At 44.4% G+C, this 16,834-nt stretch overlaps 2 protein-coding genes across 3 annotated transcripts in view; both read left to right on the top strand.

The window, feature by feature from the left end:
- LOC128744399 (uncharacterized) overlaps window positions 1-16,834 on the top strand; it is a 59,079-nt gene that overhangs the window by 32,472 nt on the left and 9,773 nt on the right. The gene's annotated exons all lie outside the window — the stretch shown is intronic.
- LOC128744394 (eukaryotic translation initiation factor 4 gamma 3-like) lies at window positions 9,064-16,629 on the top strand. 2 transcript variants are annotated; one of them, XM_053841378.1, is made up of 4 exons: window positions 9,064-9,816; window positions 9,896-10,421; window positions 10,500-11,033; window positions 11,103-16,629. In XM_053841378.1, exons 2-4 carry the CDS (start codon window positions 10,023-10,025, stop codon window positions 16,422-16,424), a joined length of 6,255 nt encoding a protein of 2,084 aa, XP_053697353.1. In that variant the 5' UTR covers window positions 9,064-9,816; window positions 9,896-10,022; the 3' UTR covers window positions 16,425-16,629. The 2 variants fall into 2 exon arrangements, with proteins under 2 accessions (XP_053697353.1, XP_053697352.1); XM_053841377.1 differs by having other exon boundaries at window positions 9,064-9,251; window positions 9,424-9,816; window positions 10,500-16,629.

A 16,834-nucleotide genomic window follows, 5' to 3' on the forward strand; every position in this document is an offset into this window, starting at 1 on the left:
ACTTCAACGCCGTTTTTCTCGAAACCAGGTTTTGAAAATCGGTACCATAAATATCTCAAGCAATTCTCATAATTCTTTTTTTTTGTTTTAAAGCCAACAAAATTGTCTAGTATTTGACCCATCTTTTTTTAGATATTGCAATTTTTGTATTTTTTAGAAATGTTTAAAGTTAATTTTTTCGACTAAAAACCTTACTTTTATCTTTGAATGTCCGCCATTTTGTTATGCATTCGAATTTAATAAAAAGAGATGGGTCAAACACGAGATAATCTAATATACTTTCATGTCGTTTTGGAATTTTTCAATTCGGATAAGCCCCCCAGCACCAATCCATGGTACCGCAAGTCATGTTTTTTTTTTGAATGACTATCTTGAAGGAGCCATAGGGGAAAGGGGAAGAGGTTCCCATATGAAAACAAAATTATAAACATTAGTATAAAATGCAATGTTTTGAATGCAAAAAACCCGATTCGATTGGCCTTTAGCGTTAGCGAGAAAAACAATATTTGAAATAAGGAAAAAATATGGTGTAAAAGGTACTATACCCCCTTAATCAACTTATGAGCTTAATTTCTTCTTCCTTCTTGCCCTTCTTTTTTACTTCATCTTCCTTGAGCGAAATCGCGTACGAGATTCGGCTGCGATAATCGTGTAAATCGGGGCAGTTTAAATAGGGGCAGCTCCGGGGTGCGATGCTGGTCTAACAAGTCAGTCGTCGTAGGTTCGAATCTGGACTGGGTGGTGCCGCTATTGAGTCTATCCAGCTTTTTACGAGCCATAATATTTGACGTTTCAGTAAAACATCGCACGTTTTGTTTCCGTACGTTTTTTTGGTTTTACCGTGAACGTGCGGAAACAAAACGAGCGATGTATTACACTCAAGTACTTTTTTTACACGGTTTGTTTTTTCGATTACCATGAAAGGGACAAAGGCCCGACATTCGTCACGTAGTTTGTAAATGCTCCCTAAGTTGAGTCGTTTTTGAGTGATCGAAAAAAACAAACCGTGTAAAAAAAGACTTGAGTGTACTGAAATGTTAAAAATTATGGCTCGTAAAAAGCTGAATAGGATCTTTACACTACTGCCCCATAGTTTTCCTGTACTCTAATAACCGGCTGCGAAGTCTATCGATAAAGAAGGGTCAAGTTCTTAAGGGGGGACCCTACTCTGGAAAGTCAGCAAAATCAAATTTTATTTTTTTGCATTTTTGAAACGCCTATACCTTCAGAAATGTCATGCCAAAAGGATTTTTTGATATCTGATCACGTAGAAAGCTTACGATAAATATTGTGGAGTTACCTTAAGGGAATTCCATTGCTGTACGAACGCGTTTTCCCCGAAACCATGTTTTTTCAGATGGCGGTACGTGTATCTCAGAATCTAGTGGACCGATTTGGCTGAATTTTTTTTCAGCATGTAAAAATGAACTATCTAAATTGTTACGTAGCGGTTATTTGATATATCAATTTTTTATGAGCTTCTAATTGGCGATTTTTGATGAAAAAACACATTTCTTTTGAAAAATTTGCAGCCATTTTGGAATTTTTCGAATTTTTAAAGACTGCTACGATGAATTTGAAGCTTTAGGTCAATACCTAAATTGTGGTATTGACCTAAAGCTTCAAATTCATCTTTGAAATCCGTTTAACGATACTCTGTTGGTCTCCGTTGGTTTGATTTAGTTGGCCGTTGCAAGCAGCGAATATTTTATTCTCCGATCGGATTTCTATCGTAATCGTTGGGAAACGAAATGTGAAACTGATTAAACACACTAGATCAGTACAAACAAATCGTGTTTATGTGCATTGTCTGCAAAAGCAAATGATGCCATGTTCGCAATGACATTTAAACCAATTTTAATCTGCACGTTGTGCAAACCAGCGGGGTTCAAATTAAAAAGTGTTCAGTTTAAAAACGGTCAAACGAACGGAGGTCAAACGAACCTTAACCAATAACCATAATACTCTAACCACTTAACCACAGACAAACAGGCATAACTCTTGGAAGAAAAATCAACAAAAATTATCGTACCTTACATTTAGCCTGAACACTAGCACCTTCTATGATCGACATTCCCAAATATCAAATACAGCACTCGTTCGCTAATTGCACGAATGAGGCGATGCGATTAGCGAATTTCGTTTTTTAATTGCCAATATTTATTGTAAAACGTGATGCGTTATCACTGTAAAGAACTCTTCACATGCATTCACACGTACGCTAAATTTTGGGAAAAACATTTAAATTTTTACAAACGAACTAAAAGCTTAATAAAAATGTGTTCAATTAGTCAAAGTTTAGCAAAATTTGCATGAATTTGTTTGTAATGTATCTACGTAATGCAGAGATAGAGAGTTTGCATTCGGCAACGCTGCATATTTGTTTATAGCAACCACCTGGGAAACCACGTGTAGTTTGACAGATAACTGCTTTTTAGTTGCACCATCGTGCAGTTAGCGGACGTGCAATTAAAAGACGGTGTGACTAGAGGACGTGCAATTAGCGCACGACTGCTGTAGCAACATTGGTATCCCTCGAAGAAGCAAGTATTTTTTATGGGGAATTCCCCTTCTTTCGTCAAAAAGCGCCACTTTGACCAAAACGGAGACATTCCCAACTAAGCCCAAATTTGAAATGACGGTTTAGTCGGTACGAAGAATGGAAAACGAGTGTTATGTCTGTTTGTCTGTGGTAGCACCTAGGCATTGCTTTGCTTTGTATGTCTATTTTTCTGCGGTACAACTTTGAACTTTCACGCGTAACTTATGAAAATTTGACGTGGGCTGGCGCCAGTTGTTAGCAGTAGGAATATTATCAATAATATTAAATTCTCAATACCCGCATTTTCTTCTCCACTCTCCCTCTCAACCCTTCCGCAATGGGCCCTAATGCCTACCTAATGTTTTTCTCGTTATTGACGTAACCGCGTTCTCCTTTCTCCATGCGTTAGTGTGAAATAAAATTCAACGTGTATGTGAGCTTTTATAGAACCTGCTCTATGAAGAATTCTTGCTTCTCTTGTACGTATTTCTACCTGTTTTCCCTGTCTAGGCAAATACGAAAACAAAACGAATTTTGAGCGACACGTCCAAATATTGTTTTACACACAAAAGGAAATAAGTTAATCGAAGTTGTCTGGCCAAACTGTGCATACAAGCATGGGGTCCTATAGTGTTGGCCATTAAAACATAGCCCGATGCCGGTAGATGGAGGCGTGGTTGACAAAGTACCATTTATGTACATCTCCGTACACTAACGAATCTGTAATCATGTAAAGTTGTTTATATTAATTTTTTTCAGATTTGGAATATGAACTGTTCATTGTGGTAGGACTACGTCTTACGGTAAGATTTGGGAGAGGGTGTCATTCCGAAAAATAAAAAAATCGAAGCGTCATGAAAATATGACAGATAGTTCTAGCTAATAGTTCTGCCAATTATGAATGGATTTTCATGGTTTAGATACCGATCGACTCATAATAACTGTAGCAATTATGTGATTTCTGTTAAAACTTTCTTCTTCAATTACTAATTAATAAAAATTATCGAAAAGTTTCAATGTCAAATATCCCCATACGTTTTCTTTGTGATCGTCTTGCTTCACTGGCAGGGACGACAGTTAAATACACATGTTATTTACTGTAATTTCGATTACTTTATTTTTAGAAAAAAAAGTGTCAAAGCCTCCTCGTCCCAACAGGTCGAAGATTCTTTACGACGTTTAGACTTATACTAATTTGATATCTGTGCTTGGAAGATACGCCACAAAAAGTGATAAAATCCTCTCGTCAATTTGATGTCTGTGTTAGGGTAACACCCCAGAAAAGTGATAAGTCCTCTCGTCCCAACGAGATTCTTTAGGATCGCCTGTTTCGCCTTGTTTTGATTTTCTATTTAGTTTCGCCTGTTTACAATGCGCCTGTGTTTTGAAAACAACGCAGTTTCGCTCTTTACTATCGCCTGTTTACAAAACGATTTGCAAATAAGCCTGTCACTTCATAACAATGCAAGGGGCTAAACTGCAAATTGTCTTTTGTTTTGATTAAACACTTCTATCGCCCATCACTAAAAACTTGTTTTAAATCATTCTAACGATTAAAACAAGAAAAGATTCTTAAGGCTGATGGTGTAATAAAACGATTTGTTAACAATTTGCTAGTTGAGCTCCAATCGCGAATCACTCCGGATTTAAGTCGCCCTAAATGCTACTTAAATGCTATTTTGGCAAAATATGCGGCTACTTTACTGCTAGCCCTCTTATAGTGCTGACAATGCTTATTTGCAGCTAGTTACCGACAAGAAAAATTTAAATAGAATTGTAGATGCCAATTTACAACAGTTACGCAGTCAAAAGGCTGATAAACAGCAACCTGCAGTATAAAACGCCAGGGATGCTAATAAACGATTGATTTACTGCTTATACTAATGCTTATTGGTTACCTGGGTAGTCCAAGTTGATGTACTGAAGATGACTAGTTTTAAAACAGTGAGCCATCAACCCTATCTTTCGCCCGATTGTATCCACATACTGCAAAAATTTATTTAAAACTGATGTATTATATGTAAAAGGGATTAGCGGGATTAAAGGGATTATGAAGAATTAGCGACTGTCTGATAGGAAAATAGGTTTAGGACGTTTAATTTATTGCATTACAAATAGTTGCATGCAATTGTTTACATACTTGCGATTGTCATGCTGTCAATTGTAAAATAACTGATAAACAGAATGTCAAAAAGAACTATTATTTTTTCCGTTCAACCGTAAGCTGTGCGTCCAATGACAAATATTTTATGTTTTGAGGAAGATCATTAAACCCTAAACATTCGTTTCAAGCAAGTTACCTAAATTGACTGAAGTTTTTGGAGCGTCTTAGTAGAATACGAAACCTGAAATTAAATAAAAAGAAAACTATTCCAATTACATACTACTATCTATATTTATTCGCGACAGATACGTATTTCGCCTACGACTTGCAGGCTTCATCAAAACGAAAACGGCTCTAAAAAGACACTTGACTTGACATCATTAATTTTTTACAGGCTTTATTTCCTGAACCGGTTTATTTTGAATTGACTACCCAGGTAACCAATAAGCATTAGTATAAGCAGTAAATCAATCGTTTATTAGCATCCCTGGCGTTTTATACTGCATGTTGCTGTTTATCAGCCTTTTGACTGCATAACTGTTATAAATTGGCATCCACAATACTATTTAAATTCTTCTTGTCGGTAATTAGCTGCAAATGAGCATTGTCAGCACTATAAGAGTGTTAGCAGTAATGTAGCCGCATATTTTGCCGAAATAGCATTTAAGTGGTATTTAAGGCAACTTAAATGCTTATCGACTTGCATTTAAATTGCATTGGAAATGCTTATTGGTTACCTGGGTAACTATCCACAAATATTGCTTCTGTGAATTGAATTGATGAAAATTGAAAATTAAAATTGTTATTGCGTCCACTTTGTAGCCCTAAATGAGAAATTGCCGCGCTAAATTGTGGATGTTTTGTTAGTTAAAAGTTAGAAAATTGTCGCGCGCCAGCTATTTTTGCTAGATTATTGAATAAGGCCATTACAAATATTTTATAAAGTTTTTGTCCCTCCGACGTTGGCCAACTGAAGAAGGGGCGAAAAAAAACAAAGATTTTTTAATCGAGCAAAAAAAAATATTCGTTTTAAGCATTTTTACTCAAAGTTTAAACATTTGAAAACCAAATCTATTCTTGCTTTTCATACACACGTTTATTATTTTTCTTGCAAAAACCTACAAAAAAATCGAAAGAATTTCCGGAAATTCCATTTTTTAAATTTCTGCTTCGTGGTAGAAGCGTTAAAACACTCCGTGCAATCATTTTTCGAGTTCTTTAGGCTGTAGAGCCCACAAACAATTGATTTTATAAAAAATAGTTTGAGTTATATCCCACATATAATTTTTTTGCCCCCCGATTTTTCAAGTCAATTTAGAAGATGGGGGTGACAAAAAGTTTAAAAATAATTTGCAATGGCCTAATGTAATTAATAGAGAGCGGATAGTTGCAAATTTAAAACAAATTGTAAGAAGCCTTTTCTATGTTCAAAGCCTTTTTTCTATGTTCAAAGAAGTCTTTGCTATGTTAAAACATCTGTTTAAAAGAGGTAGATCGCTGATAGCGTTGGAGAATATTATATTTATAAACGTTCATATGCAATCGGCTACCATTTCGAATGCAGTCAAAAGACAGCCTTGTTCGCCATTTTTACAATATTTCTAGCACAAGATAATAAAGATTTTGCCAAGAGCGCGATAAGTTCATCACAAGTTCATAAGTTTTACTGAAGAAGACAAGGTGGGATTGGGTAAAAATTGTTTAAATCATAAAATCTGTTCTTCCACTATAAAAAACGAAAACATCAACGATGTGTCAAGTGTTGTTTAGTTCGAATCCCTACTCCGAGTCACAGGTGTATCACTATCCTGTACATCTTCGTTGTTTTGTGACTTTGCTGATTGTTGAGATGAGGGTGTGTTCAAAATATTAGGCAAACTTTCGCTTAATTTTTGTTTAAAATATTCATAGTTTTTCGATTTTTTCCAGGTTTTGAGCCCATTTTTACAGATTAGTTACAGAATGTTCTTTCCTAAACGTATGACCTCTTTCAAGAATGTACGGTTTTAAGAAAACTTTATGGCAACATTGCTAAAATAGATAAATCCATCTTGCAGAAGCAAGTTATGTATCTTGCCAAAACTATCAAGTTCGTTCAGCTGTTTAGATTTCGGTAAAATTTTACCGAACTCAGTGCTTTTTATTAAGTGTGTGCCTTCTAAAACCCCCAAATGCCAAATTTAGTTCTATTTGCTTGATTAGTTCATGAGTTATAAGGAAATTTGTGTTTCATTTGTATGGAATCCCCCCATCTTAAAGAAGGCAAATAGAAGGTCCTATTTCACCATAAAAAATCCCGCCTGTAAAAACCCCCACATGCCAAATATTGGTACAATTTGTTTAATTAGTTCTTGAGTTATGAGGAAATTTGTGTTTCATTTGTATAGGAGTATACCCCCCCCCCCCTGTTAAAAGACGGATGAGTCTCAGTACACAAGAAAAAAATCTTACCTCCAAAAACAACCCCCACATGCCAAATTTAGTTCCTTTTACTTGATTAGTTCTCGAGTTATGAAGAAATTTTTATATTAGTTGTATTGGAGTCCCCCCCCCCCTTCTAATCAGGGGAGGGGTCTCTATTCACCATAGACAAAATTCTTACCTGCTGAAACCCCCACGTGCTAAATTTGGTTCCATTTGCTTGATTAATTCTAGAGCTATGAGAAAATTTGTATTTCATTTGTATGGGAGCCCCCCCTCTTAGAAGGGGAAGGGGTCTCAGTACACCATAGAAAAAATCATACCTTCTGAAGCCCCCATTTGCCAATTAGTTCTCGAGTTTTGAGGAATTTTGTGTTTCATTTGTATTGGAGCCCCACCTCTTATCCCCTTCTTAAAATTGCTCTCTTACCCGCTTCATAAAATTGCTGGTCATTTTATCTATCCAACGACATATAAATTGTTCAGTTTCGTTCAGAAGTTTAATAGTTATTAGCATTTGAAATCTTTCATTCAAACGTTACACTTCTATTTTTGTTTTCACAAAGTGCTACCCAGTCCCAGTATAGTAAACAAAGACGTAGTCCTACGTCAAAAAGATGATTTACACTTCTAATAATATAGTTTTATGGGTGTTTCTGAGAGTAATGGTAATGCAATGACGAAAAACTGATTGTTCAAATTGCAAATTGAGACACGCAGACAAAAAACAGGCCAAAAATTTTCACGTGGTTGTCTAAGAAAGTGTAATCTCCCCAAGTAACATTTTTGTTGTATAATATAGCTTATTAAACTATTGTGCAGTCTGCAGTTAATTCCCGTGGAACAAGTGCTTGATAAGCTATTTTACAACAAAAATAGTACTTTGGGTCCGCAATAAATGTATCTATTATATTTGAAATGATCAATCCCATGGGTTTGCTTTTTTTTTAAATCTTACATTATGTAAAACTATCCAGCTTTTTACAACATTCGTTTAGTTTTACCGTGAATGCGTAAAATAAAGAAAACGTGCGATGTATTACTGAAATGTCAAAAATGCTGCTCAAATATTATACGAACATGGATTATTACGGTTGCCGATTATGTCGTCCGCCATTATGACTCGTAAAAAGTGAGATACAAACCAAATATTTCGGCTAATTTTCTTTACATTTTCAAATTTCAAACAGACAATTTTACGTGACCATTTGCAAATTTCGGCATTTACGCAGTTTTTTATACGGTTTATGGAATTTGCGCAGGTTTTTACTCGAAGTTAGAAATTTATACGTTTTTTGCACGATTTTCGGAATTTAGGCGAGCCCCTTTTTTGACGCGTATTTTTCAGATTTAGGAAGAGTTTTGAATGTGAATTTTGAACTTTGCTCGATTTATTGGTACTTCTTGCATAAATTTATGAAATTTACGTGCCTTTTTTGCGTAAAAAGGCAAACAAATATACAGGTATTCTTTAGATTGGTGTAAAAAGTAATAGGTTTGTTGAAGTGCTTATTTACTTTATCATCAACCACATTCAAACCGCGCACAAAAGCCGTCACCAACACTATCATCGGTGGTAGGCTCTAATAGGTAGCCAAAATTAGAGGTAAACAAAATCGCTACCTTACTTTAGTTTCGCACGGGAAACAATCTTCATTCATTTGTTTTATACTATTTGTTTTATACTGGAGCGAGTACCATCAAGTACCATCATCTGTTTGTTGTTCGGACGACAGCAGTATTTTAAAGAAGAAAAGTGTGCAGTTTAAACAACTTAAAACTGTATTAATTTGCCGCGTACGGATACGGCATCGTGCGCAACGGTCATTTTGAACGCGAAAGCGACTCACTGCCCGCACGGTGGCGCCCGGCAAACGCTTGGTAACGCTTCGCCAACCAGTCGTCACGACTGAACGAAACTGCCCCGTCGGGGGATCGTCGCCGCTCGACGAAGGTGACGCGAAGGTCATGCACGTCAGCACTGTGCCAGTATCGACAATTTGAGAGGGTGTCTTTTGCTGTGATTTCGGTTTTTGCACTTTTTCTGACCGGATTTTTCGAATTTTAAACGAATGGGATAAATTTTTGTTTGTGTGAAGTTAAAAATCGACCGTACCGTTCGATTTCGTTTGTGCGCGAGTGATTTTGAGCCAGTTTGGACGGTAAATTCCGGTCCGATTGGTGGTGAGTTGAACCGTTGTTTTGAATTTTCGACCCGTCTGACAGCACGGATTGGCACTTTCGTTCAGTGCTAGACGTTCGTTATTTTACGTAACCAAATCGATAGGCTGGCATGACGTCACGATCTGTCAAAGTTTGTTCCACGGCCTAATTTTTTCCTTTATTCCGCGATGAGTTTGTGGTAAAAAGATTTTCGGACCGCGGAAAATCGTAGCAAAGTGAGGTGAACCATTCGGAAAAGTGTGCCCCGATCGAACCGGCACCCGGAAGCACTCGGTCGAGTTGGAAAATCGAACCTAGTCGCCACGCACGGGGACGGCCTTAGAATTGCAGGAGGGCCACCACTCTAAGAGGCTGCCACACACAGCAGAAGGAGCAGCAGCAGCAGCAGCTAACCTATATTTTCGCGAGGAGGTAGTTTTTTTTTCGATTGCTATAGTATTTTCTCTCGCTCGCATACTCAGCACTTCAGACACTCGTCGTCAGCGCTGGCACTTGTGCTGTGTGCTGCGTGGAGAGGAATTATAATTGATGATTCAATGCGATGTGGAAAACTGATGTAGACATGGTGAGTTATTTGGCATTTTGCGCTGATGGAAAGATTCCGGAAGAGTGATTATTTTCTTTGACTTTTTTCGATTGTACAGCACTCGTTCGGGTATTGAACAGTTCTCACTGACCACTCCCCCCAAATGGTAAAAACATAAGGAAAGTGTGAACAATTATGCTTGATCTGGTGTGACGTCCAATTATTTCCGAATCAAGACAGAGAGTATGCAGAGTGGAGGAGGACCATTGCAGCCGGCTGGACCCGGAGCTCGCGTACTGATGTCGGGAACGCCGACCTCTCAGCAGCAGCCTGATATGCAGAAGATGCAATCCCAGCCGCTGCCAATGAATCAACAATATCAGCAACCGAACCTGTATCGAGGTGCTGGTACGAACCAGGGAACGCGCCCGACGCGTCCCATGATGCAGCCATACCCGCATGGGCCGATTTTTACATCGATCTATCAGGTGCCGTTCAATCCTCGGATTCCAAACCAATGGACCAGCTTCGGATCAATACCGGCCTATTCGCCCCCGTACTATGTACCCCAACCAGCGCCACTCATTCAGAGCCAGCATCAACAGAACCGACGCAATCCGGCCGGTGAAAACAGTCTTGTAAATGTAAATAGCGCCTACTCGGCAGTGCCCATCAGCGGCCAAGTCCCTAATCCGATTAATTCGCTCACAAATCTTCCGCAGATGCAACAGGTTCAGCTGCAGCAGCCGCATCCGAGCCAGCAATCGTCACCGATGGCCATGCCGCACGAGTTGCTAGCCATGCAGCAGCAAATCCATCAGCAGCAGCAGCAGCAACAACAACAGCAGCAACAGCAACAACAGCAACAGTCTCAACAGACGCCTCAGCAGGTCCCTGGGGCCGGTCAAGCACCGATGGATCACAATCAGCCAAATCCTGCTCAAGTAAGCGTCGGAGGACCGCAGCCACCTCCGCCGCACGCTATGATGCCCCAGCTACAGCTGGGAACTCCTCATATGGCACCAGTAGCCGGAGCAATTCCGCCGCCAAAAACAACGTATAACAAGAAGAAACGCTCACGAGCTATTCCGATCATTAATCCAGCCACGAACGAAGATGTGCTGGAGAAGATCTACAACGATTCGACGCCACCGACTTCGTCAACACCGGCTCCGTCGTCCGGTCCAGGTCCGACGGCGACTTCAACAGCACCGGCCGTCGTTCCAGCCGCGTCATATAATTCAATTCCCCCTAATGTAGCGCAAGTTCCACTAAACCCGACCGTAGAATCCGACTATGATAATTACACACTTCATCCTCACCAGGGAACCCCGGAGTTAGCCTCGTCGACCGGTACCGCACTGGGCTTAATGCAGCATCATCAACCACCGCCACCGCATCTTCATCATCCACCCCCGAACCATCCGCCGCCATCGCACGGACACCATCCGGGAGTCCACACACTTTTACAGCAGCAGCCGCAACCATCGCACTTGCAGCCGCACGATCTGGTGGGCCGACCGCAGGCCGGACAAACTCAACAGCACGAACTGGTCTATACCGGGCCAACACTGAAACTCGTCAATCAACCGCCGCCAACGCATCATACGCATCTAGAAATGACCACGCCCGGTGGAACACCCGTTGTGTCCGCCATCGCCGACGGACCCTCAGTAGAAATTAAACCTTACCAGCAGAAGAAGAAGAAACCGATCAGCACGAGCGAAGTGGTCATGCAACAGCCACCTCATCAACAGCAGCAGCAGCAGCAGCAACATCCCCATCAACAGCATCATCTTCCAGCCACTAGTAATCCTCCGCCGCTGCAGCAGCAGCAACCGCAACCACAGCAACAGCCGCATCTACAGACTGTCCTGTTAAACGAGGCTTCGGTTCCAACTGGCATGCACATTCCGTCGGCGTACGTCCGGCCGGAAAGAACCATCTCGGAGAAATCGATTGCCGAATCGACTCTCTCGACCGATGCGGAACCGTTCGTCTACACTGGCCCGAGCAGTCTCAGCCAGTTGCCTCCCGTTGCTGTCGTTGCCGCTCCTCCTCCTCCTGCGCAACAACAATCGGTTCCGCCACCGACGGCGCTGCTGGTGGAGCTGACCGTTCCGCCCCCGTCCGGTGGCACTCCGGCACTGCTTGGTGCCCCGACGATGGTGGTTCCGCCGGAGCTGGTCGTCCCGTTCGCACCGATCCCACTGCAGACGGTTATCGTAGCTGCCGCCGAACCTCCGGCCCCGGAACTGAAATCCATCGAACAGACGCCGCCACCGGCGGCACCGACTGCGTCGGTTAAAGCAAACAGCAAAGCGGTAGACACTCTGATAGCAAGCGTAGAGAAACTAAGCGTAGAGGATAGCAACGTTAGTACCAGCAGCAGTAACACTAGCGGAACCAGTTCGAATTCAACTGGCCACGGTGGTGGTGGTGGCGGCGGTAAGAAGCAGAAGCAAAACAAGCAGAAACGTGGTGAGGAACAGCAGCAGCATGTGGCCAGTGAGACTGGCCAGCAGCACCAGCAAAGTAACAGCGGCAGCAAAGCTGCAGCAGCAACCGTAGCAACGACGGTAGTAGTGGAACCGGCCCGCCCCGTTCCGCCGTCAATCGATGAAACAGATCGATCAATTGTTTCGACGGAGGCCGCTCAACAGCAGCAGCCGTCGTCGTTAATTAGTAACTTAGTGGAGCATAATAATAGTAAGTTAGATAATGATAACCTAATTAATAATAATGTGGATTGCACCAGTACTACAACAATTACAACAAAAACATCCGATAATTCGCCAGCAGACAACAACAACGCCGCTTCATCGCCGATGGAGAATGCAAAGCAGCAGTCGCACGATACGCGACAGAAGACGCCGCCTGCGGCGGCACCCGGAAAAGCCGACGAGGAAAATAACTTGACTCCGACAGCGGAACGTACCGAATTTGATAGCAACAAGAACGTCATTCCGGTGGTGGTGACCAACACGTCCGTGCCGCCACCTTCGGTGGTGCTGGAAAATCTAAAACCACCGGGTAAAGTCGATTCGGCGGCAGCGCCGCCATCAAAAGAGTCGTCACCGACGACGTTTGCGCCCGCCGGGCGCCTGACAACGTCCGTACCACCTCCGCCGGTGGTCACCAAGTCCCGCTCGATCACCCGCATCGAGTACGATCCGGACCAGTGGAGTCCGGAGAATCCGACCGGCAAAAAGAAGTACTCCCGCGATCAGTTGATGCAGCTGAAGGACGCTCCACCAGCGCGCGAAAAGCCCGTCAATCTACCGAACAATCTGGAGAACGTGCTGACCCGAACGGGTCACGGTGGTGGTGGTGGAGGCGGCGGCGGTGGTGGCGGAGGCCACCCAATGCAGTACGGCAAAAACAACTTCACCGAAATGCTGCTGCCGAACTTCATCAAGATGGGCGGAATGGGCGGCGGTGGCAACATGGGCCCCATGCGGCAACCCTATCCGGTCAAGCGAAGCTCCCAGCAGGGCAACCAGGGCGGCGGCGGCGGCGGTGGCGGCCAGTCCGGAATGCAGTCCAACAAACAGTCCCAACAGGGTATGAGCAAAACTGGCTCGAAAATCATTCGCCTCCAGCTGGACGAAGAGGTCAAACTGAACGAGTGTGCCAACGCATGGCGTCCGCGGCACCTGCAAGCCCCCCAGGAAAACCAAAACGACGAAGACTCCAAAACGCAGCTACTGTACAAGAAGTTCCGCTCGGTGCTGAACAAACTGACGCCGGACAACTTCGAAAAGCTGGTGCAGCAGGTTAAGGCGTACGTCATCGATACGGACGAGCGGCTGGACGGTTGCATTCGGTTGGTCTTCGAGAAGGCCGTCTCGGAGCCGAACTTCTCCGAAGCCTACGCCAAGATGTGCCGGGAAATCGGCACCATCGCCGTGCTGGCCACCAACACCAACAACGACAAGCGACTCAGCTTCAAGGGCCGACTGCTGTCGCAGTGTCAGCTCGAATTCGAAGCCCGTCGAAACGATCAAACGCGAGCCAAGTCGGAGAACCGCGCCAAGCTGGAAGCCAGCAAGGGAATGGCCAAAGAGCAGCTGGACGAACTGCGAGCACAACTGGAGGAGGAAGAGCAGAAGGTACGGAGGCGTGCCGTCGGCACGGTCCGTTTCATCGGTGAGCTGTTCAAGAACGGTCAGCTTACGACGAACATCATGCACGGCTGCATCGGGCTGCTGATCGACGACAAAGATTACGACGAGGAAACGCTCGAGTGTCTGTGCAAGCTGCTAACCACCATCGGCTTCAAGATGGAAAAAGAGCACAATCACGATCTGAGCAAGTATTTCGAAAAGATGCAGAACATCGTGAAAAACCGGGACCAGTTCCGCATCAGCAGTCGCATCCGCTTCATGCTGCAGGACGTGATCGACCTGCGTCGCGATGGTTGGCAGCCGCGCCGACAAGATCTGAACCCGAAAACGATGAACCAAATCCAGAAGGAGGTGGAGAACGAGCAGGTGCAATTCAATCTGAACTACATGCCACGTGGCAAGGACAGTGGCTACTCGAGCGATATGGGCCGCAACCAGCGCGGTAACATGCAGGGTGGTGGCGGTGGCGGAGGCGGCGGCGGTGGTGGTGGTGGCGGTGGTTCCAAAATGGGCCAGATGGGATCGGGCGGCTACAATCAGGGTTCGCTCGGACGTTACGGCAATCAGAGCTCGATGAAGGGCGGCGGCCGAGTGCAGACGGACGACGATGGCTTCCAGCAAATTTCCAACTCGCGAAACAATCGCAACACACTGCCGATCGATCCGAAGAAGATCAACTTCCCGATCAGTGTGGACATTACGGCCCGCCTGGGGGCGGCCACCAACTATCAGAACTGGAAAACTCCCAACAGCAACATGTTTGCCGAGTTGACGAACGAAGAGCACGACCGAGACCGCGATCGGGATCGCGACCGTGACCGTGATCGGGATCGCAGCGGTAGCAATCGGGACCGAAATCAGCGCGATCGCAGCGGCAGTCACAACAAAAACTCCGGCGGTAAAGATTCCTACCACCACGGCAAGGGCTCGATGGAACGGGATCGCTATAACCGCTACGGAAGCAGTAGCAGTCAGAATGACGATCGCCGATCGTCCCGGGAACCCTCGTCGGGCAGCATGCGTTCGATGGGCGGCGGCGGCGGAGGCAGTGGCAGCCAAACGCAGCAACAACAACAGCACAGCAATAACCAAATGCACGATCGAGGGGATCGCGACCGCGATCGAAATATGGGTAAAATGTCTCCTCCCCAGCAGCCCATACCGAATCGCTCCTCTCAGCAGCGACATATTCCAACACAACAGCAGCAGCAGCAGCAGCAGCAACCGGGCAGCCGGTTAGGTGCCGGTCCGCCGTCGGCACTCTCGAAATCCGGCTCCGGTCAGTTGCTGTACCAGGCACCACCGCCGCAGCAGCAGCTGCCGCAATTCGCCATTCCAAAGGATGTTGCCGCCAGCAGTGTGACGACCGCCGCTAGCAGCGGCAGCAACAGTAGCAACAACAACAACAGTACCGGCAGCAGCGTGCCGCCGCAGGCGGTAGTTCAACGAGACTTCCCACAGCCGGACAAAGACACCGAACAGCAGCTGATGAAATTCGCCAAAACGATCGACAAGGACGATCTACAGACGGAAACCAGTATAGAAGCGCTGCAGTGCATTCGGGCCGAGTATCGTCACGCTGCCGTCAGCGAGCTGTTTACGAGCAACATCGAACGGGACATGAAGCACCGTATGGCCGTCGTGCAGACAATCGACGTTATGTTCGAACGGGGTTTGATCACCAAAGCGGACTATCTGCATGCCTTGGAGGAGCTGCTGAAACAGGCGGATGATCTAATCATCGATCTACCTCATCTCTACAAGCATTTGGCCACCTTCTACGTCCAGTTGCTGCGCAAGCGCTACATCTCGCTGCCCGAGCTTCGCTCGGCAGCCCCGGACGACATCATCAAATCCTACGGTGCGGTCCTGCTGAAGGAACTGCTGCTAGCGTACGAAGCAGCCTACGACAAGGACGACACGGTCCTGCTGTGGTACGAATCATCTCTCGACTTTAGGGATTTCATCGCTTCCGCCGATCCGGAAAAATTCCTAAACGATGCCAAACTGGGCTATCTGCTCGATTCCGGCAGTAAAGCCCTGGACATGCAGACGGTCGGCGCGCAAATAAAGCATTTCCTGCAGGGTAACGTCAAGTTCGTGGAAATCTTCGAATGGATCGCCAACTACGTCGGCCCGGAACGGGAGAGCTCGAACGAATTCATCCGGACGCTGACGCGAACGGTCATCAAACACTGCATCGATAACAAATCGAAACTGAGCATCTCGGAGATCGGCAAGTGGCACCAGGTCCTGCAGAAGTACATCGATAGCAAACCGGAGCGGGAACTGCAGGCCATGTACGCCATCCAGCGGCTGGTGGTCGAGCTGGAGCATCCGCAGAACCTGCTGCACACGATTATGGAGCAGCTGTACGACTTCGATGTGATAATGGAGGGATTCGCCCTGTGGAAGGAGTCGACCGATCCGTTGGAAGCGGAAGGCAAGGGCGTCTGCCTGAAGGGAATTACGCAGTTCATGACGATGTACATGGAAAATCTGAGCGATGATGAAAGTTAAAGTAAATTTGCTGGAACACTTTTTTTTAGAAAAAGGCAGAAGAGGATAAAATTCGCGTAAATTTTGACTATATTGAAGAAAAAAAAACATTATTATAATGATTATACTACTAATAAAAATAATTGATAAAAATATGAATAAATTTAACGTTAAGATCAACATTTATTTACATATATATTTATAAACTATCAAATAAAGTATCTGGTGAACCACAAAAAAAACGAATGGCTGTTCTGATGAGAGCGCGGCGAAAATTTGAGACATCACTAGGTAAATGCTGTTGGGTTGTGTGCATCAAACAAAACCCAAACTGCTGACCGTTCAATTTGTCCACGCTTTGCGCTTTGGCTAATAATGGTGGTGGTTGAACGCCCGTCAAAAGCGCCTGTTCCGCAATAATGTGAAACTGT

Source organism: Sabethes cyaneus, chromosome 3 (assembly GCF_943734655.1).
Source record: "Sabethes cyaneus chromosome 3, idSabCyanKW18_F2, whole genome shotgun sequence".
Taxonomy (NCBI): domain Eukaryota; kingdom Metazoa; phylum Arthropoda; class Insecta; order Diptera; family Culicidae; genus Sabethes; species Sabethes cyaneus.

Bases quoted from the DNA above. Each gene is read 5' to 3' on its own strand.
- LOC128744394 (XM_053841377.1), top strand. From the start codon at position 10,023: ATGCAGAGTGGAGGAGGACCATTGCAGCCGGCTGGACCCGGAGCTCGC. The intron at 10,422-10,499 runs GTAAATAGCGCC...AATCTTCCGCAG, and splicing joins GTGAAAACAGTCTTGTAAAT to ATGCAACAGGTTCAGCTGCA.